Raw genomic sequence first — 17749 nt, forward strand, 5'->3', positions numbered from 1 at the left:
GTACTCAGGATACATACACGCCCGTCGGGCTGCCCAGAAACATCGCTGATGCACACGAAACAGATAGCAAGTTAATGCTGGTGCACACAACACTTAATAATCACCCAGATTCTTTGCTTTCGTCTTTGAAACAAGAATGATGTCTTTTCAGTCCCTCAGGGAAGGGAGTCACACTTCAGTGACCTTTCGGGGGAGGTGGGTCACCTGGCCGTCCATATTGGTGGTAGTGAGTGTACTCCGCAGGGATATGGCCACAGACCCACCTGGACACTGACTTGGACACAGAGGGAACCAGAACACACACCTCACCCCAATCCAGCCTCTGACTGCTAGGAGCATTGTGCCTGGGGATGCTTCCTGTCCACCCCGATCCCCACCACGTCCATCTCTCGGTTATTGGACTGAGCGTCCCCTGGACCACTCCCCAATCGGAAAGTGAAGGTCAAAGTGCTAGCGGGTGTCTCGGTTGCAGACCAGGCTGGAGCGGGCAGCGGCTCCTTTAAGAACTCCCTGTCCACCGAAGCCTGCGCGCAAGCTTCCTTTCTCCGAGAGGCTCGGCCACGGAGCAGAGCAGAGCGCCGGGGCGGGGTGCGGGCCGCCCCTCCCCCTGTGGGCAGGGCTTTCGCTGCTTCCTGCAGGAGCGGCCTGGGCCGCGCAGGGGGCGGGGAGAGCGGCGAGCGGCGGCGGGGCGGCGCGGGGCGGCGCGGGGCGGAGGGCGCCCGAGGGCGAGCGGGCGGGCGGGCACGGCGGGTTCCGGGCCAGCCCCGGGGGCGGACGGTTGGCCGCGCGCGCCGGAGCCTCGCCGGGGCCTTGCGGGAGCCGGGCCGGGCCGCAGGGCCGCCGCCGCCGCCCGGGCCCGCCGCCCGCGCCCCCCACGCTGGCCCAGAGGGCTGCGGCCGCGTCGCCGCTGAGGATGTCCCGGAAGGGGCCGCGAGCGGAGGTGTGTGCGGACTGCAGCGCCCCGGGTAAGCGGCGGGACCGGGCCGGGGGCGGGACCGCGCCGCAGGCCGCCGCCGGGCGGGCGCCGAGGCCTGGCGGGAGCGCTGTGCGGGGCCGGAGGGCGGGGCGGGGGCCACTGCGGAGCGGCGTCCTTGGCGGGAGGGCCGGCTGCGGGGGGCGCTGTGCGTTGGGGCCGGTGGACAGGAGGGAACCGCCTCCCACCTCCATCTCGGCATCCAGACGGAAGCGCCAGCCTGGTGTGGCAGGAGGGCCCTGGCGGAGGCCGGCAGGCTGTGGGAGGTGGGCGCTTGTATGGTTTGTGTCATCCCTGCCACCCCCGCGTCTTGCACCTGCTGCTCACATGGTCCGCGTGCCCGCCGGAGCGGTGGAGGGCAAGGGGCCTGGATCCGGGCTCTCAGGGAGCACCTGACAGGAGGTAGCTACGCGAGGACTCCCAGCCCCTGCTTCCCAAGGCTGGGGCTCCTTAGAGGGCCCGGTGTTCAGGAACAATCTAAGCATGGGCATCTTCCCCGGAAGCATCTCCAGGCCTGCTGGTGTCTGGGAACATCTAGACTCAGCTTTTCCTGTTCCGGGTAGGCCTGTTGGAGAAGGTGTGCTAGGTGGTTCAGTCTAGACACCGATCCCTCTTGGTCTCTAGCTCGTTGGATAGGAGAAAGCGGTGAGGGTTGCCTAGGCGCCCCTTGTCCAGCCGACTCTTGAGCTGGCTGGACTAATACACTGCTTCCTCCCTCGGTGTGAGCTAGTATAAAAGCCCCCTGGCTTGTTGAGGAAGTGAGGGAAGGGCAGCAACTCACCAGGCTGGCCCCTTATGACACAGCCGGTGATGGGACTCAGCAGCTGGCTGGAGGCAGGAAGTTCTGGCCTTTGCCCATCCTCTATAAAAGAAGCTGTCTCTCTATACAGGCTAGGCGAGGTCTTACGGACTCTGGGTACTGTAGATGTGATTAGGTGAAGTGTGGAGTGCTGATTTGCGGGGCCATAACTTGTAGTCACCCCTTAAAATCCCAAGATCTGACCGTGAGCCCAAGGAATGATGGTCCTGTAGTTCTCCTGGTCTAAACTGGAGTATTGGGAGTTGTGGGTAGCTGCAGGGCCGGGAGCATGGGATGCCTTGTAGAGAGGACTGACCCTGAGTCCTCCTTAGGGTATGTCACATTTTGGAGGGTCCAAGAAGATTCGTCTACAGATGGATGTCCATCCCCCTAGTTAGCTGGAAATGATGACTCTCCTTCCCCGGACATGGGTTGGCCTTGAATGGAAGAGCTATGTGTCTATCCAGGCTGTTCCACACCTTTGTAGGTTAAGCCTATGAAGCCTAGGCACCATTGGGGGAGCCTGGGGTCAGGTGGTACCCTTGTCTCCAGCTTACGCTGTGACGCTTTGCTCACTCTGGGCCTCAGGTGGAACAGAAATGGATTTTGAGGACCCTTGCATTTCCCAGTCTACAGTCCTGGTTCTGGAGCAGAGTCTGTGACTGTCTGGCTGGAGCCTCTGGACACCCAGTTGGTGCAGGGAGGAACAGGGTGTGTTAGATGTTAGGCCACTGAGCTCATAGCCCCCATCCTCATGTGACAGGGGCAGGCCTGCCTGAGGACTATGTTTTTCCCTCCCTCTGATGCAGAATGCAAATTACTAAGTAGATGGGCGGAACATTAACAGTCTTCCCCACTATCCCACCTTAGCACCTAGTGTGTAGTGATTGCCACACGGCCACCACTCCTCAGGTACAAGGGTTGGTGTTTGTCAGGGCTGCCCTAGGCCACACAGGGTCTGACAGACAGTGATGTTCTTGATCTGGGCCTATAGCATCCCAGACAAGAGAACATAAGTAAGCATGCCTGGCATTCTCATATTCCAGGTACATGAGAAAATATATTCCATATATATCCCACTATAGCCCAACGTCACAGAGTCACTGTGACAGAACTCTGTTGTTGCCTGCCTATGGTAGCACGTTGCCTTTAAACTCAGCACTTGAGAGGCAGAGGCAGGCAGATTCCCCAGGCCAGCCAGGCTCTGGAGTGAGATCATGGGGTGGGGTCATGGTGGTTTTTGTAGTTTATTAACTTGGAGTGTGATAGAGGTAAGAGGTGAGACCCAGCCTGTGCTCAGAGACAGGTGTGAATATGTTGTAAGGCATTTGGTCACAGTGTGGCTGCTGTGGCAGCTTGTGCCACCTTACCAGGTGCTCTGCCCCTGCCTGCCTTGGGAATCCGGGAGAGGGCAAGAGTCAGGGTGCACTGGAGAATGTTGATGTCCCCTTTCTTGATGTCCCCTTTCTTTGCCTCTGCCCACTCTTCCTCATTGCCTTAGTTCCAAGAACTCTGGCCTGGCTCTCAAGTGTTCACTTCCCAACCCACTGTCTTTACATCAGCCTTACACTTTGATAGACTGGAGTAAAGACCTCCAGATACCCAGCCCGTAAGGAACCAGAGCTGGGGAGTATGTCGCAGGGCGATGTGCAGACTCATTTGCCTTCTTACAAGGACAGGTGGTAGTGGCCTTTTACTTTTTGGGGTGGGGTGGGAGGCTGGTTCGAGACAAGGTCTCTTCTGTGTGGCCCTGTCTGTCTTGAAACTCACTCTGTAGACCAGGCCGGCCTTGAACTCTCAGAGGGTCACCTGCCTCTGCCACCCGAATTCTGGGATTAAAGGTGTGCACCAGCACTGCCCAGCTGGCTTTTGCTTTTTGTATTGGGGTATAACTTAAGTACAACCCGGTGAGTATTTGTCCTGTAGTCTGTCTTTCTTTCTGTTTTTGTTTTGTTTTGTTTTGTTTTGTTTTTTAATTTTGAGACAGGCTCTCACTCTGTAGACCAGGCTGGAGGTTCACCTGCCTCTGCCTCCTGAGTCCTGTGATTGAAGGCGTGCTGTACCATGTGTGGCGGTCCTGTGGGTTTCAGGCATGTTAAGCCTGTGTGGCCACCACACTACTCCACAGCCTCCACCTCTGACCACACCCCCAATGGTAACCTCCTTCCCCTTGGATTCCTCTTGTCTGCTTTTAGCACAGCGAATTTTCTTCTCTCATCTTCCAAGGGCTTGACCCTTAGCTTAGAGGGGGAGGGGCCTGAGCCTAGGCTGGCTGTACAGGCCTGTCGGATCTTTGAAGACTGGTGGCTTTTGGTGGCGGCTTGAATTTACTTGAGGCCTTCCTAAGGTTGGCATCAGTTATTGTATCCTGATACCCCTTCTGATAACCTGGCCACACATACTAGCCCTCACCTGCCTGTGGAGCAGCTAGAGGAAGACAGTACCTTCTCTAAGCCTCACATTTCTTACCCTCCAGCCCAAGTTTGCAAGGAGCGTCTTAGAAACCCTGCCTGCCCCCTCTGGTTCAGAACTGGCAGAGGTGGGGTTTGGAACTCAGTTGGTTGGCCAAGGTCATTTGGACCTAGAGTGCAGGTAAAGTTGTCAGACGCAGACTTCCTATCTGTGTCATCCAGAACTGAGCTGGCACCAGGGTGACCAAGACCAACAGTGTCCCCTGCCCTCCCTTCCTGTTGGAGGTCACAGCAGGGGAAAGGCAGACCTTTCTCAAGCAGGGAGAAGGTGTCAGGAAAGCTTTAGAGCTTGAGGCTCTGGGACCACTGGCCCTGGATGTCAAGCTGGTTCCTGTAGGCCTGGCTTCTCCACAGGGCCACAGGCCTGGGGCGGAGACCTCTGGACTGCCCGATTCTGATCCCTGATCCCTGCCTGGGCGTCTCCCCACTCACAGGAAACCCTACCTCTTCAACAAGAGGAATTTAGGCAGCATCATTTCCTGCTTCCTGCCTGGGCTGCAGGAGGTGACTGGCAGGCAGACCCCCTGACCCAGTGGTGTTTGGGAGTGGGGGAAGGGAGTTTTCCATGCCCTGGGGGGCGTGGTTTCCATTGTTTGGGTAAAACCAATACAAAAGTACTCTAGGGCTCCCCCTCTTGGCAGAGGTGGCAGATCTCTTTCCTAGTTCTTAAGAGTCATCTCCTGGGAAGGTGTGTGTGGTGGTCACTCTGTACATCCTCGTTGCCTTGTTTTGTGAGATTCCAAAAGAAGCCCGAATCCAAAGACAGCTTTCACTTCCTGTTTCCACACTGTATTGGGGGACACCCCCAACGTGGGCAGAAGTTCAGCCCTGACTCAGTCTGCTCATGATTCTGGGAACTTTGATGGTGCCGTTGGCTCCAAGACAACTCTTATAAGACAATTCTTATGGATGGGAGAGATTACTCTAGCCCCTAAAAGAGTCTCCACTGCTGAGCATCCTGAGTTGTAATAAGGCAAGGCAAAGAGCCAGCCCCATCCCCCAGAACAAGGCTTCCTGAGCCTGGGTGGGGGCCTGGGTAGAGCACAGTGTCCTGGAAGAGCAACTCCCTGCCCCCACTCTGGACAGCACACAATGGCCGCTTTCTCCCCCATGACCTTTCCTTTCTGTAGCCTGAGCCGTGTGCAGTTGTCTCCTCCCCCTTTTCAGAGGGGCTTGGTGTGGTGGCATCTCTACTACCCCTGAGGACCCAGGAGCCCCTATCCATTAGCCCCCACTCCTGTTTCCTAAGTTCATTTCACCCCCAAGGACTGGAGAATGACTCCCTGGACTAGTCCTGAGGCTGTGGAAGCACAGGGCATCAAGTTTAGGCTTGGCCTGGTCTCTGGCATTGAGGTGTCTGGCTCTGCATCCCAGCAGCACTCCTTGTTAGCTATGTGACCTTGAGCAGGCCCTTTGACCTCTCTGAGCCATTTAATCCTCATCTGTAGAGCAAGATAGCACTTCTGAGAGGAATCATAGGCAGAATACTTGGCCAGTAAATACTGAGGGCTCAGACAAGGTTAGTCCCATTGTCCTGAATGAAGGCCACAAACCCACAGTGGTAGTGGCATGAGGCCGGAGCTTCTCAACTCTGTCAGAGCAAGGGTAGGAAGCAGTCTGTCAGACGGCGTCTAACAGGAGCATGCCCAGGACTGCGTGATGTGTGGCATCAGGGCTCCTGCCTCCCTATGGAATGGCTGGGTAGCAATCTTAATTCCTGAGGAGAGGCTGTGAGACTGATCGCAGTGGCTGTGGGATAGGAAGCTGTGCCCACTAAGGAGCTCTGGGGACCCTGCATTCCCTGAAGTATAAGGCATTACAGGAAAGGGCTAGTGGGCAGCTTCTGGGCTCCTGAGGAGACTGAGTAAATGTACCTGAAGCACTAAGCTTGTACCAGGCCAGGATGGGTTCTCCTGGGGTGGAGCCTTTCCTCTGACTCCTACTGACTTGCCACCTCTGCTCCCTCAGACCCTGGCTGGGCATCTATCAGCAGAGGTGTGCTGGTTTGCGACGAGTGTTGCAGTGTGCACCGGAGCCTGGGACGACACATCTCCATTGTCAAGCACCTTCGCCACAGCGCCTGGCCTCCTACACTGCTACAGGTAGGGACTGACCCAGAGACTGTTCTTCCCAGTGTGCAGGGCCTGGGGATACCTGGGGATAACTGTACCCTTATCCCCAAACGCACACACACACACACACACACCTATTCATAATATGCAGCTCCCAAGATCAGCAGCTTGGACTCATACTTGGACAGTGTATTGAGCATATTGCTTAAACATTCTGAACCTTAGCAAGCCCACCAAGTTAAGCCAGCATGAAGTGCTAAACAGGACACATGACTTTGGGTGGCCTGACTAGATACCAGGCACATTTTAGGAGCCTTAGTGGTGTTTCCAGCTGTAGCAGGCACTTTGGGAGTATCTTCCCCCAGTGCCCAGCACACAGTGGACACTCTTGCTTGGCATCTCTTCCCCACAGATGGTGCACACGCTTGCCAGCAACGGGGCCAACTCCATCTGGGAGCACTCCCTGCTGGACCCTGCACAAGTGCAAAGTGGCCGTCGCAAAGCCAACCCTCAAGACAAAGTCCAGTGAGTGGGGCCGCAGGGGCGGTGGGCAGGCCATGTGCCCGGGACAGGGCCTGGAAGGTTGCTTCCCTAAGCTTCTTGCTCCCATTGCTTCCTGTGTGCTCCATGCAGCCCCATCAAGTCGGAGTTCATCAGGGCAAAGTACCAGATGCTGGCGTTTGTGCACAAGCTTCCCTGCCGTGATGATGATGGGGTCACCGCCAAAGACCTCAGCAAGGTGTGAGGGGCCCCTCCCCACACCCACCACCCCGAGGCCTAGGTCCTAGAGGCAGCATAGGGCCAGGGAAGCAGTACGTGCAGACACTCTGGAGCTGTGTCATACTGCCGATGCTAAGATGCCTCCACTCCCATGTGGATACACAAGGCCTCCCATCTGCCACTTGAAAGCTAGGGAACCCTGGGGTCCTTGCTTAGCTATTCAGAGCCTTCATTTTCTCACCAGTAAGATGGGAGAGTAATAATAGGACCTACCTCTAGCTAATATCTGTTCCAAGCAGAGCACATGGAGGATAGTGACTGGCAGCAGCTGTTATTAATTGGCATCTTCTAGTTGGAAGCCCTCTGGCCTGCCTGACATGGCCCAGTTTTGGCAAAAGCCCCTTGGAGCTGGTAACCGGAGTACCAGGAACAGCCAGTTGTGGGGTCGGGAGAGAGGTTCCTCTAGGGCACACATGTATTTATCACACTCATTTATTGCACACTCTCCTCCTCGCAGCAACTGCACTCGAGTGTGCGAACAGGCAACTTGGAAACATGTCTGCGCCTGCTTTCCCTGGGTGCCCAGGCCAACTTCTTTCACCCAGAAAAGGGCACTACACCTCTGCACGTGGCTGCCAAGGCAGGGCAGACACTGCAGGCTGAGCTGCTGGTAGTGTATGGGGCTGACCCTGGGTCCCCTGATGTCAATGGCCGCACACCCATCGACTACGCCAGGTGAGAATCAGCTAAAGGATGAGGCATAGACGGAGGGGAGTGACTGCTGCTGTGTGGCTGAGCCGTGTCCCCTCCCCACAGGCAGGCGGGGCACCATGAACTGGCAGAAAGGCTAGTTGAGTGCCAGTATGAGCTCACTGACCGGTTGGCCTTCTACCTCTGTGGACGAAAGCCTGGTGAGCAGAGAATGAGCTGGGCCTGACTAGGCCAGGCAGGTGGGACCCAGACACACCCAGCAGCAGGTGCCATAGTGACAAAGCCAGCTGGGGAACTGTGTTGCTAGGCAACTGGCTCCTGTGAAATTGCTGCAGGCTCTGGGTTGCTGCAAGTATGTTGGGGCCAAGGAGTGGGGGTGGGCCTGACTTCAGTCAGCTTCCAGTGCTCCTGGGATATCCCGCCGACCTCCATTTCCTCTGACACTTTCAAGTGTCAAACCCTGCTCATGGTGGTGAGGTGGGCTCCTGGATGCTGGCGCCACCTGCCATCAGTGACTTGGCATTTTTATTTTTGTTCAGATCACAAGAATGGGCATTACATCATCCCACAGATGGCTGACAGGTGAGTGCCCACCTGATGCCCCTTTCCAGCTATTAGATGTCAAGGTGACTTGACCCAGAGCCCTCCCTCTCTCCAGGCTTTAGAGGCCTGGCCTCCCACCCTATGCCCACATTAACTAGCAACACGGGAATTTGTAGCTCAGTCCCCTGCTACTGTGGACCTCAAGGCAGGCGAGGAGTGTCAGCTCAATGTGCAGCAGTACAAGCGAACCTTGTGATTATTAAATGTCTGGAGGGTTAGGTACAAGGAAAGGCCTAACTAGGTTGGACCTGCCGTGTAGACTTTGGATGAAGTATTCCCTCTAGGGAGAAGATAGCTACAGGGAACTTGTTGGCTTTGGAACTACTGGCCAGGCCTCCATTGTGCAGTGTGCAGTAGCCGGGGAATCATGGTGAATTTTTGCCTCTGATGATAGAGGCCCCAAGATAACTCAGCCGTGGGCATCAACTGTGGAGGATATCCCCAGCCTCTTACTCAGTTTACAGGACAAGAATGACTTGGCGCCACCTAGTGGTCCTCAGAGGACTACAGCTTCATGCCAGGCAGTGGCCCTTGGCATTAGGAGAGGTTTCCATCACAGCCTATGCAGATAGATGGGATGGTCAGGCTGTGCAGCTCAGACTCCTAAACCCAGAACTCCCCTGTTCCAAGACTCAATTCTACTTCTGTAGTTTGATCTGCCTAATAGAATGTGTGTGTGTGTACACACATGTGTGCACCTGTAGGCATAGTCAACACACACACAGGGACAGAGTCAGTGGTTGTAACTTAGCCCCTTCTCAGAGCCACTGGGGTAACACAGACACCACCTTACCCTGAGCTACAACTAAACAGGCAAGCTAGCAGCAAGAGGTGCTAGGGTGCAGAGGTGGGAACTGCAAGCAACTTGTGTCCCATAGCATATGTGAGGGAATAAAACTGGAAAGAGTCAGGTGAGAATGAGCCTTGTAGGGAACCTCAGCAAGGGCGGGCCATCCTGATGGAGGTGTGGCATGGCTGTCATGGATTTGTGGCAGTGTGTTACTACCTGACTGTGTGATTTGAAGCAGGTCACCTAGCCTGAGCCATCTCATCTCAACATGGGGGTGCTAGTACTTACCCTTTGGGGAATATTGAGAATAATTAATATAACAAATACAAAGTACTTAGCATTTTTTAAAGAAAGCATTTGTAAAGAAGTATGGTTGAGCTATAGTCTATGTACATTTACTATTGAACTGTTTTAAGGCAGAGAACATAGCCGGGTATGTTAGCACTCTGCCACTGGATGAGAAAAGGATTTTAAAGACAAGCCTAGAAGTGTAAAAACCCAGACCAGAGGAAACAAGGGCAGAAGTGGGAGGCGTGGCGTGGTGTGGCTAGGATCTGAGTAAGAAGGAAACATGGATGGCTCCATGTAGCTGACAGTGGACAGAGGAACCAGCTGGGGAGACAGAGTTCCTTGCATGTTCTGTGCTGAGTGTGTGGAGATGTGTCTGAGCTTGACGTGTGAAGGCAAGAGCTGCCTGCTCCTGGGTAATTGCTGCTCTGTCCTATTCTTCCCTTTGCTGCCTTCCTGGATTAGATCTCGGCAAAAGTGCATGTCTCAGAGGTACCCACACCTGTCGGCTGCAGGCTGTGAAGTTTGGGTGGGGGAGGCTTGGTGTGTGACCTCGGGGTTTCATCTCCCTGAGTTCCCTGCATGCTTGGGAGGCAACCAGCAGGAGCCAGGCCATCCCTCATGTCTGGCCTCTCCTTCCCCTCCTTCTCCACAGCTTGGATCTGTCTGAATTGGCCAAAGCTGCCAAGAAGAAGCTGCAAGCAGTGAGTCTGCCTCAACAAGCTAGGACTCCTTAGAGCAGCCCTCTCCGGCCTTGCCAGCCTCCTCCCTCCCGTCACCTCCCCTTGCCCTTGTCTTTGATCCTGGTTCTGCCCTCCATGTGGTGTGTCCATAGCCTCATCTCTGAGAGGAGAAAATGGCCTGGCCTCTCTCTTCCTTGCACACAAAACCTTACGCACCCCTCAGTTCTAAGACAGGCTGGGTGACACAGGGGTCATGAGACTTCCCCATATCACACAACATCCTGACAGACCCTGGGTCCTCCCTCTTTGCCTCTAGCTCAGCAACCGGCTTTTTGAGGAACTTGCCATGGATGTGTATGATGAGGTGGATCGGAGAGAAAATGATGCTGGTGAGTGGTAAGGGACCTATTGCAAAAAGCAAGGACCCAGTGGACCAGGGAAAGGGGGTGCTGCTCAGAGGCCCACTGGGCTGAGTCCCTGCCATCCCCAGCTGGGCAGTGCTGAGCTGTAGGCAGCCAGCTGCCTCCCTACCCACCAGGCACTGGAGCTCATCTTGCTCTGGCTGCCTCCCACTCTGGCTGTCTCCCCAGCCATGCTCCACCCCTATCCTGCATCACTCCTTCCTGGCCACAGCCAGATTCCAACCCAAACTCTGGGTCTGGCCTGGTGGGCCCTGCCTTGTTGTGTTGTCAGTGGGCGGGCCTTGCCGGGCCTGGCCCAGCTTTTGTGTTCGTGGAGACCCTGTTTCCTGCAACACTGGCCCAGTCTGAATAGAGGAGGGCCTGGGGGGCTCTGCTCAGTGCTTCTCCACCCTCTTCTCTGAGGGCCCATTCACAGTGGGTGAGCTGCTCTCTGCCCTTCCCCCACAGTGTGGCTAGCTACCCAAAATCATAGCACCCTGGTGACGGAGCGCAGTGCTGTGCCCTTCCTGCCAGTCAACCCTGAATACTCAGCTACTCGGAATCAGGTGAGGAGGGAGCAGGAAGCCTGGGTGGTTTCCTTTCTATCTGAGAGCCCTGTCCTTCCTTAGCCAGAGACAAGCTGGCACCCAGGCAGGCTCGCCTGAGGCCTCCCTCAGGGTCTGACTAGGAATGGGATAGAGCCATTCTCTAGTACCCGTGGGTATTTCAGCCTCCTAAGGGCTCCCTTGGGTACCTTAAGGCTTTGCTGACCTGGGCTGCCACCCTGCTGATGTTGAGCTGGGTGTTTTAGCTATGAATAGATGGCACGGAAGGGTCCTGCTTTGCTGTTCTGTTTCAGCCCCTGAGCCAACCAGAAGTGGTCCCTCATGCCGGCTTTGCCCTTTCTGCCTTGTAGGGACGACAGAAATTGGCCCGTTTTAATGCCCGAGAGTTTGCCACCTTGATCATCGACATTCTCAGTGAGGCCAAACGGAGGCAGCAGGGCAAAAGTCTAAGCAGCCCCACAGGTGGGAGCACAAGCAGGCCAAGGCGTTATTGCAGGCCCTGTGGTCAACCTTGCCTGGGATCTTGATAAATGAGTATGTAGCTGAGCAAGCCCTGAGTGACAGGTCTTTTGCCTTTAGACAACCTCGAGCTGTCTGCACGGAGCCAGAGTGACCTTGACGACCAGCACGACTATGATAGTGTGGCTTCTGACGAAGACACAGACCAGGAGCCCTTGCCCAGTGCAGGCGCCACGCGGAACAATCGTGCCAGGGTCTGAACACCGACCCTGCTCTTCCCTCCCATAGTCTCCTCTGTTCCTCTGGCCTGTCTAGACCCAGCTCCATGTTATACATAGCCCAGCTGTGGTCAGCCCCCTGAGACTGACTGGCTTCTGTCCCTGCAGAGCATGGACTCCTCAGATCTCTCCGATGGGGCTGTGACGCTGCAGGAGTACCTGGAGCTGAAGAAGGCTCTGGCTACCTCCGAGGCCAAAGTGCAGCAGCTCATGAAGGTCAACAGCAGTCTGAGTGACGAGCTGCGGAGGCTGCAGAGGGAGGTGAGCACTGTGGCTGGGGGGAATGGCAGAAAAGCATCCAAGGCTCTGGGATTGGGGTCACCCTTCCAAAGATGGTACCCACCTTGACCCAGAAGTGGACACCATTGTGTACACTCAGATCCACAAACTGCAGGCAGAGAACCTGCAGCTCCGGCAGCCACCGGGACCAGTGCCTCCGCCCTCGCTTCCCAGTGACCGGGCAGAACACACACTCATGGGGCCTGGTGGAAGTACCCATCGCAGGGACCGCCAGGCCTTCTCTATGTATGAACCTGGCTCTGCCCTGAAGCCCTTTGGAGGTGCGCCTGGGGATGAGCTCGCCACACGGCTGCAGCCTTTCCATAGCACAGTGAGTAGCCTGTCGGCCTTGGTGGGGAATGAGGCTCACACTAACACAGAGCTTATGACACTGTCCTGCCTCCCTCAGGAGCTGGAAGATGATGCCATCTATTCAGTACATGTCCCTGCTAGCCTTTATCGGGTAAGCAGGACCTAGGGAAGGAGGGTGAACCCTGTACCGGTGAGTCACCAGCCCCAGTAGCTGTCACGCTATGCTGGGACAGACACTGAACTGCACGTGCAAACTGACTCTGGCTCTGCCCCATTTCAGATCCGGAAGGGGGTGTCTGCCTCTTCTTCTGTGCCCTTTACTCCCTCCTCCCCACTGCTGTCATGCTCCCAAGAAGGAAGTCGACATGCGGTAATTTCCCCATCCCAGTGCCCAGGGACAGCGTGTGGGCCACACAGGTCCAGGAATGTGTGCTCACCCATCCCTCCTCCCCCCCTCCAGAGCAAGCTTTCACGCCATGGCAGCGGTGCAGACAGCGACTATGAGAACACACAGAGTGGGGATCCTCTGCTTGGGTGAGAGACCGGGGGTCTTGGCGCAGCCCTGCAGGTGCAGGCAAGCCATCAGTGGCCAGAATGGCTTCTTTCTCTTCCCACCTGGGTTAGGCTTGAAGGGAAGCGATTCCTAGAGCTGAGCAAGGAGGACGAGCTGCACCCGGAGCTGGAGAACTTAGATGGAGACCTAGACCCTGGGCTCCCCAGCACCGAAGATGTCATCCTAAAGACAGAGCAGGTCACCAAGAACATTCAGGAACTATTGCGGGCAGCCCAGGAGTTCAAACATGACAGGTAGGGTGGGCACAGGTTCTTGTTAACTTCTTAGTACTGGGGTGGAGGGTATTGCTAGGGTCCTCTGACTCTAGTACTCAGAAATCCCTCACCTAACTCCTCCCCTCCCGACAGCTTTGTGCCCTGTTCAGAAAAGATCCACTTGGCTGTGACTGAGATGGCCTCTCTCTTCCCAAAGGTACAGGGGCCACGAAGAAGGAGAGTGGGAGGGCCTTGGGGTGGGGCAGATACAGGTAAGCTGACTGCTGTCTGGGTGGAGGTGAGCCAGTCAGATGCCTAGCTTAAAGTCCAGAGCTCATCGGCTCCTCACTCCTCCCTCCAGAGGCCAGCTCTGGAGCCTGTGCGCAGTTCACTGCGGCTGCTCAACGCCAGCGCCTACCGGCTGCAGAGTGAATGCCGGAAGACTGTGCCTCCTGAACCTGGCGCCCCTGTGGACTTCCAGCTGCTGACTCAGCAGGTGATCCAGTGCGCCTATGACATCGCCAAGGCTGCCAAGCAGCTGGTCACCATCACCACCCGAGAGAAGAAACAGTGACCACTTTCCCTGCCCTTACCCACACCCTGGGACCTCACTGGCCATGGGAGCTGGGCCACTCCAGACACTAACCCACCCCCAACAGAGCCACTGGCACAAGTGCCCTTAGTGCCACCGTTCTCCTCTGGCATCCAGGTGCCCTGATGCCCACCCCTCAAGCCCCAAGGACATGAATGTGAGGTGGCAGGAGCTTCTGTCCCCCACATTCCATGCCCCTCCCTCTGTACATAGCATCCCTGCCCTGCTGATGTGCAGGAGCCTCAAGGAATCCCTCCCAGCTCTTCACCTGCCTTCCAGGGCACCCTCAGCAAAGGGTGGGACAGGGACACTCCAAATGGGGCAGCTCTGCCTACTTCCCCCTATCCCCATGAGCCAGTTTAGCCCTAGGGGGGGCCGAGCAGGGGCATCCCCCTCCTTTGTACATTATCTCTCTGGATGTCTCTGCCCTGTAGCCAGCAGCCCCCCTTGCTGCTCTTTCATGCCAAATGGCCCCTGCCTAGAGCACAGGCCCCAACTCGTGTGCCAGGGTCCCCAGCAGCAAACACTGGAAAGCCTCTTCCTCTCCCCTACCCTTAATTTTAACTTTGTGGTAACTGAGTGTCCCTGCATTCCTACAACTGAGTGTGTGAGCGGCAGTGCCGTTCCAGAGACCTGGCCCACCTGGAGCTCTGAGGGGCAGGGGATCCGGAGCAGTGGAACCAGCATTGGAAGTCAGCTTCCCTCTCCCCAACCTGGGACAGGGGAACTGTCAGGGTCACCAGCTGTGGTCCAGTTGCTGCCCCTACTTGTATCCCTATCCTGTAAACTTAAAAGGAAAACCACTTCCCTCCATCTCTCCCCGGTCCCCTGTGGGAAGTGTGCTGGCCAGGCAGAGGACAGAGCACCTGCGCCTGGGGCTGGCTCCCCAGGATCCCCAACTCAGCTGGTGGCTGTGGAACTGGGCCCCTCCCCCTCACCTCTGCAAGGCCAGCACCCACATCACTACCTGCACCTACAGTGACCCACCCCTGAAGGCCTGGGGATCTGGCTGCAGCTGGGAAGACTGGCAAGGCACTGACAGCACCCACCAGCTATTCTCCCCAACCACCTTCCCTAGCCTGTGGTGGTGGGTAGCTGTCAGAACGTGTGTCATGTACATTTGTATCAAAAATAAATAAGTGACCATGTGCCACTTCTGATGTCTAGAGGTTGGAGGTGGGGCTCAGCCCAGTATTCAGTTTTTGGTTCAGGTCATCGTCCCTGCTACTTAACATGTCCCCTGTCTGCAGTCTTTGCAAGGCTGAGGCGCGACAGCAAGTTTAAGGTTGGGGATGAAGAGTCAGGAGGTTGGGGGTGGGGCGGAAGAGACAAGTAGAAAGGTAAGGAGTGCCAGCACCTGAGCAAGCCACATTAGATGTGATTCTAATGGCCCTGGGACACAGGCTGCCTGGGGCCAGCGTCACTCTAACTCTATCCCAAGGGCTAGAGACCTGAAAGGAGTGTGACTGAGGGCACGATACACTCGCCCAACTGCGAATTCTACTAAAAATAATTTAATTAGAAACAGGAACTTGTATCAGGAAGACTAGAAGGATACTCTCCAAGAAACCAGGTAAAGCCTCCAGGGTCTCTCTCTGCCTGCCGCCAGGGGGCGCCCGCAGATGGCCCACGTGGCAGCAGTCGCAGAGGGGCGGAGCCGCTCAGTCCGAGCTCTCTGAGTCCGGGCCACTATCCGGTGTGGGTGGGAGCAAGGGCCGCCTGCGAGACCGCTTGATCCGGCGCGAGGGCAAAGGCAGCCTCCGTTTCAGGATAGCTGTGGGAGGGTGAGAAGTCAAGGGCAAGGAATTGTAGGGATTGGGTGTACCTGGTTGAGGGTGGGGGGAGCGCTTCTCACCAGCCACTGTGTCCTGGCTGTCTGCCGTGGGCCCCCAGTAGATACTCTCGCTCCTACGGAAGTTCCGGTGCAGCCGCGTGCAAAGCGTGGCCAAGGTGAGCAGGACCAGCAGGAAGGTCAGGGCCATGGCAGCCCAAGCTGCCTCTTCAGTTCGTGGGGTGGGCCCTCGGGCTACCCGGGGAGGCACTGCGGCTCGAGGAGCTGGGGAAACCTGACCCGGACAGGCACAACCTCCAGGGTCGTCTTGCCCACTGGGCATCTGAGCCTCTGTCCTGGACCTACCATTGCCTCCAGGTCCCCCAGTCATTAAGGAGACCGGGGCCACAGATGAAGTTCCCAAAGTCGGCTGCTGAGCCTTCAGGCTCGGTGAAGAGGCCAAAGAAACCCTCAGGCCTGAGGGAGTGGATTGGAGACCAAGGACAGCCCGGAGACCCCTTCTCTTGACAACACTTATCGAGGACCGCCTGGGTCCTCTAGATGTCACCTCGACACCAGGAGGTCGCCAGCTCCGCAGAGCAAAGGCCAGAGTCGGGGCCTAAGGAGAAGAGAAGAAGAATCAGGCCCTACACTCTATTAACACAATACTCTTGCCACCAGGCCTGGTCCCTGCACCCCTCACCTGTACACACCATCTCCCACACAGCTTCCCTCTTATGGAGGCTGGCATCATGGCAGTGGGCCTAAAAGGACTGTCAGAGAGAAACCACACACGCTTTCTCTGCTTCCGCCGCCGCCGCCTCTTCAGCCAGTGGGCAACCCAAGCTGGCTCTATCCATGCCATCTCCAGTGCAGTCCCCCATGCCGTCAGCACCAAGGGCTATGAAAGAAGGTAATGTAGAGCTAAGATGGAAGAGAAGTTTTTCTTTCTATGCCCATAGTGCCTTGTCCTTCTGTAGCGCAACACCCTGGTTTTTGAGTGAGGTAAGGGGATGAGACAGGTTCTCACTACATTACATAGTCCTGGCTGTTTTGGAATTCAATGTGTAGACCAGGCTGGCCTCAAACTCACAGAGATCTGCCTGGTTTTGCCTCTAGAGTTCTGAGATTAAAGATGGGTGGCCACCAAGCCCAGCTTGTTTTTTTGTTTGTTTGTTTGTTTACATTTTTGATTTCTTTTTGTTTTTAGCACATCTTTCACTAACCAACTTACCCAGTCCCGAGTGAGACTGAAGTCAGGAATGAGTGTGGGCTTAGCCACATACACATGGGCCAAGACAGCAAGCCGGAGCTTCAGCCAGGGGTGGACACAGGGGTGGTAGAAAAAGGTGATACCCTCAGCCTGGAGGAAAGGTAGAGATATCAAGCCAGGCCCAGCACCCTCCCAGAGAATCACAATTTTTCCTAGTCTAGGCTCCAGGATAAGGGGATTATTAGAAAGTGCCCATTTCTCTTCCAGGAGAAGGCAGAGGGCCTTGAGTACTTCAGTGTATTCTCATTTACCCCTCTTCTCCATCAAGTGCACCCCCCAAAGATGCATCTATGGGCAAGACCGAATAGCCAAGTAACCCTGTTAGACTCTAAACATTCTCCCTAGCCCCCATACACAGTGCTGGGGATCAACTTAGGGCCCTCAATGACCAGGCTTCAGCTGTATTTCTCTGACTGTGCACTAATGGTTCTACAAGTCCCAACTCTAGGCTCTACCCCTCATATGAAGAGCAAGCCTTCTACTTCTTGATCCAATCCGTGCACTCTCCCAGGAATATCCAGACACACAACTTGACTGCACAATCCCAGGATAGGAGTGTTTCATCTGTCGTTATTCTTTGAGTTGATCTATGCTAGGTGCTATAAAAGATATCAAAAGAGAACTCCTGAGCCTTGAGGAATGTATAAGAGACTCAGGAAAAGCTAGGTGTGATAGTGTACACCTGGAATCCCAGCCATTTGGAACATGAAGTAAGATTGAAAGTTCAAGACCAGACCAGGGTACACAGTGAATAACAGGCCAACTTAGGCTAGGCGAGCCTACCTCTAAAGACCATGGAGTAGGGGGAGAGAAATTCAGGGAAGTAAAAAACTGATACAACTCTAACTGGTGTGTGTGACGAGGTGGGGTGGAGGGAGCTGGGGAGTGGAGATCTAGGTTCTAGGGATCTGAATCCATACAAACACTCTACCAGCAAGCT

The 17749-nt window shown here is 55.8% G+C and overlaps 2 protein-coding genes across 4 annotated transcripts in view; one reads left to right on the forward strand and one right to left on the reverse strand.

Moving 5' to 3' along the window:
- The first annotated feature begins 633 nt into the window (after positions 1-633).
- Git1 (GIT ArfGAP 1) lies at positions 634-14918 on the forward strand. 2 transcript variants are annotated; one of them, XM_031351797.1, is made up of 21 exons: positions 642-965; positions 6212-6345; positions 6728-6840; positions 6949-7054; positions 7553-7770; positions 7852-7946; positions 8286-8328; positions 9893-9919; positions 10083-10131; positions 10427-10499; positions 10980-11077; positions 11428-11539; positions 11657-11790; positions 11923-12075; positions 12194-12424; positions 12503-12556; positions 12686-12775; positions 12866-12939; positions 13030-13212; positions 13327-13390; positions 13535-14918. In XM_031351797.1, exons 1-21 carry the CDS (start codon positions 914-916, stop codon positions 13745-13747), a joined length of 2316 nt encoding a protein of 771 aa, XP_031207657.1. In that variant the 5' UTR covers positions 642-913; the 3' UTR covers positions 13748-14918. The 2 variants fall into 2 exon arrangements, with proteins under 2 accessions (XP_031207656.1, XP_031207657.1); XM_031351796.1 differs by lacking the exon at positions 9893-9919 and having other exon boundaries at positions 634-965; positions 13535-14916.
- A 339-nt stretch (positions 14919-15257) lies between these two features.
- The window catches only part of Tp53i13 (tumor protein p53 inducible protein 13), a 4679-nt gene continuing 2187 nt past the window's right edge, over positions 15258-17749 (reverse strand). The window contains exons 4-7 of one of the 2 annotated variants that reach the window (XM_031351798.1): positions 16771-16899; positions 16240-16437; positions 15621-16155; positions 15258-15539 (exon numbers count right to left, since the gene is read on the reverse strand). In XM_031351798.1, coding sequence (XP_031207658.1) covers positions 15427-15539; positions 15621-16155; positions 16240-16437; positions 16771-16899 — 975 coding nt within the window. In that variant the 3' untranslated portion in view covers positions 15258-15426. The remainder of the gene's footprint in view (positions 15540-15620; positions 16156-16239; positions 16438-16770; positions 16900-17749) is intronic. The other variant, XM_031351799.1, reaches the window with a different exon arrangement.

Source organism: Mastomys coucha, unplaced genomic scaffold, assembly GCF_008632895.1.
Source record: "Mastomys coucha isolate ucsf_1 unplaced genomic scaffold, UCSF_Mcou_1 pScaffold5, whole genome shotgun sequence".
NCBI classification, from domain to species: Eukaryota; Metazoa; Chordata; class Mammalia; order Rodentia; family Muridae; genus Mastomys; species Mastomys coucha.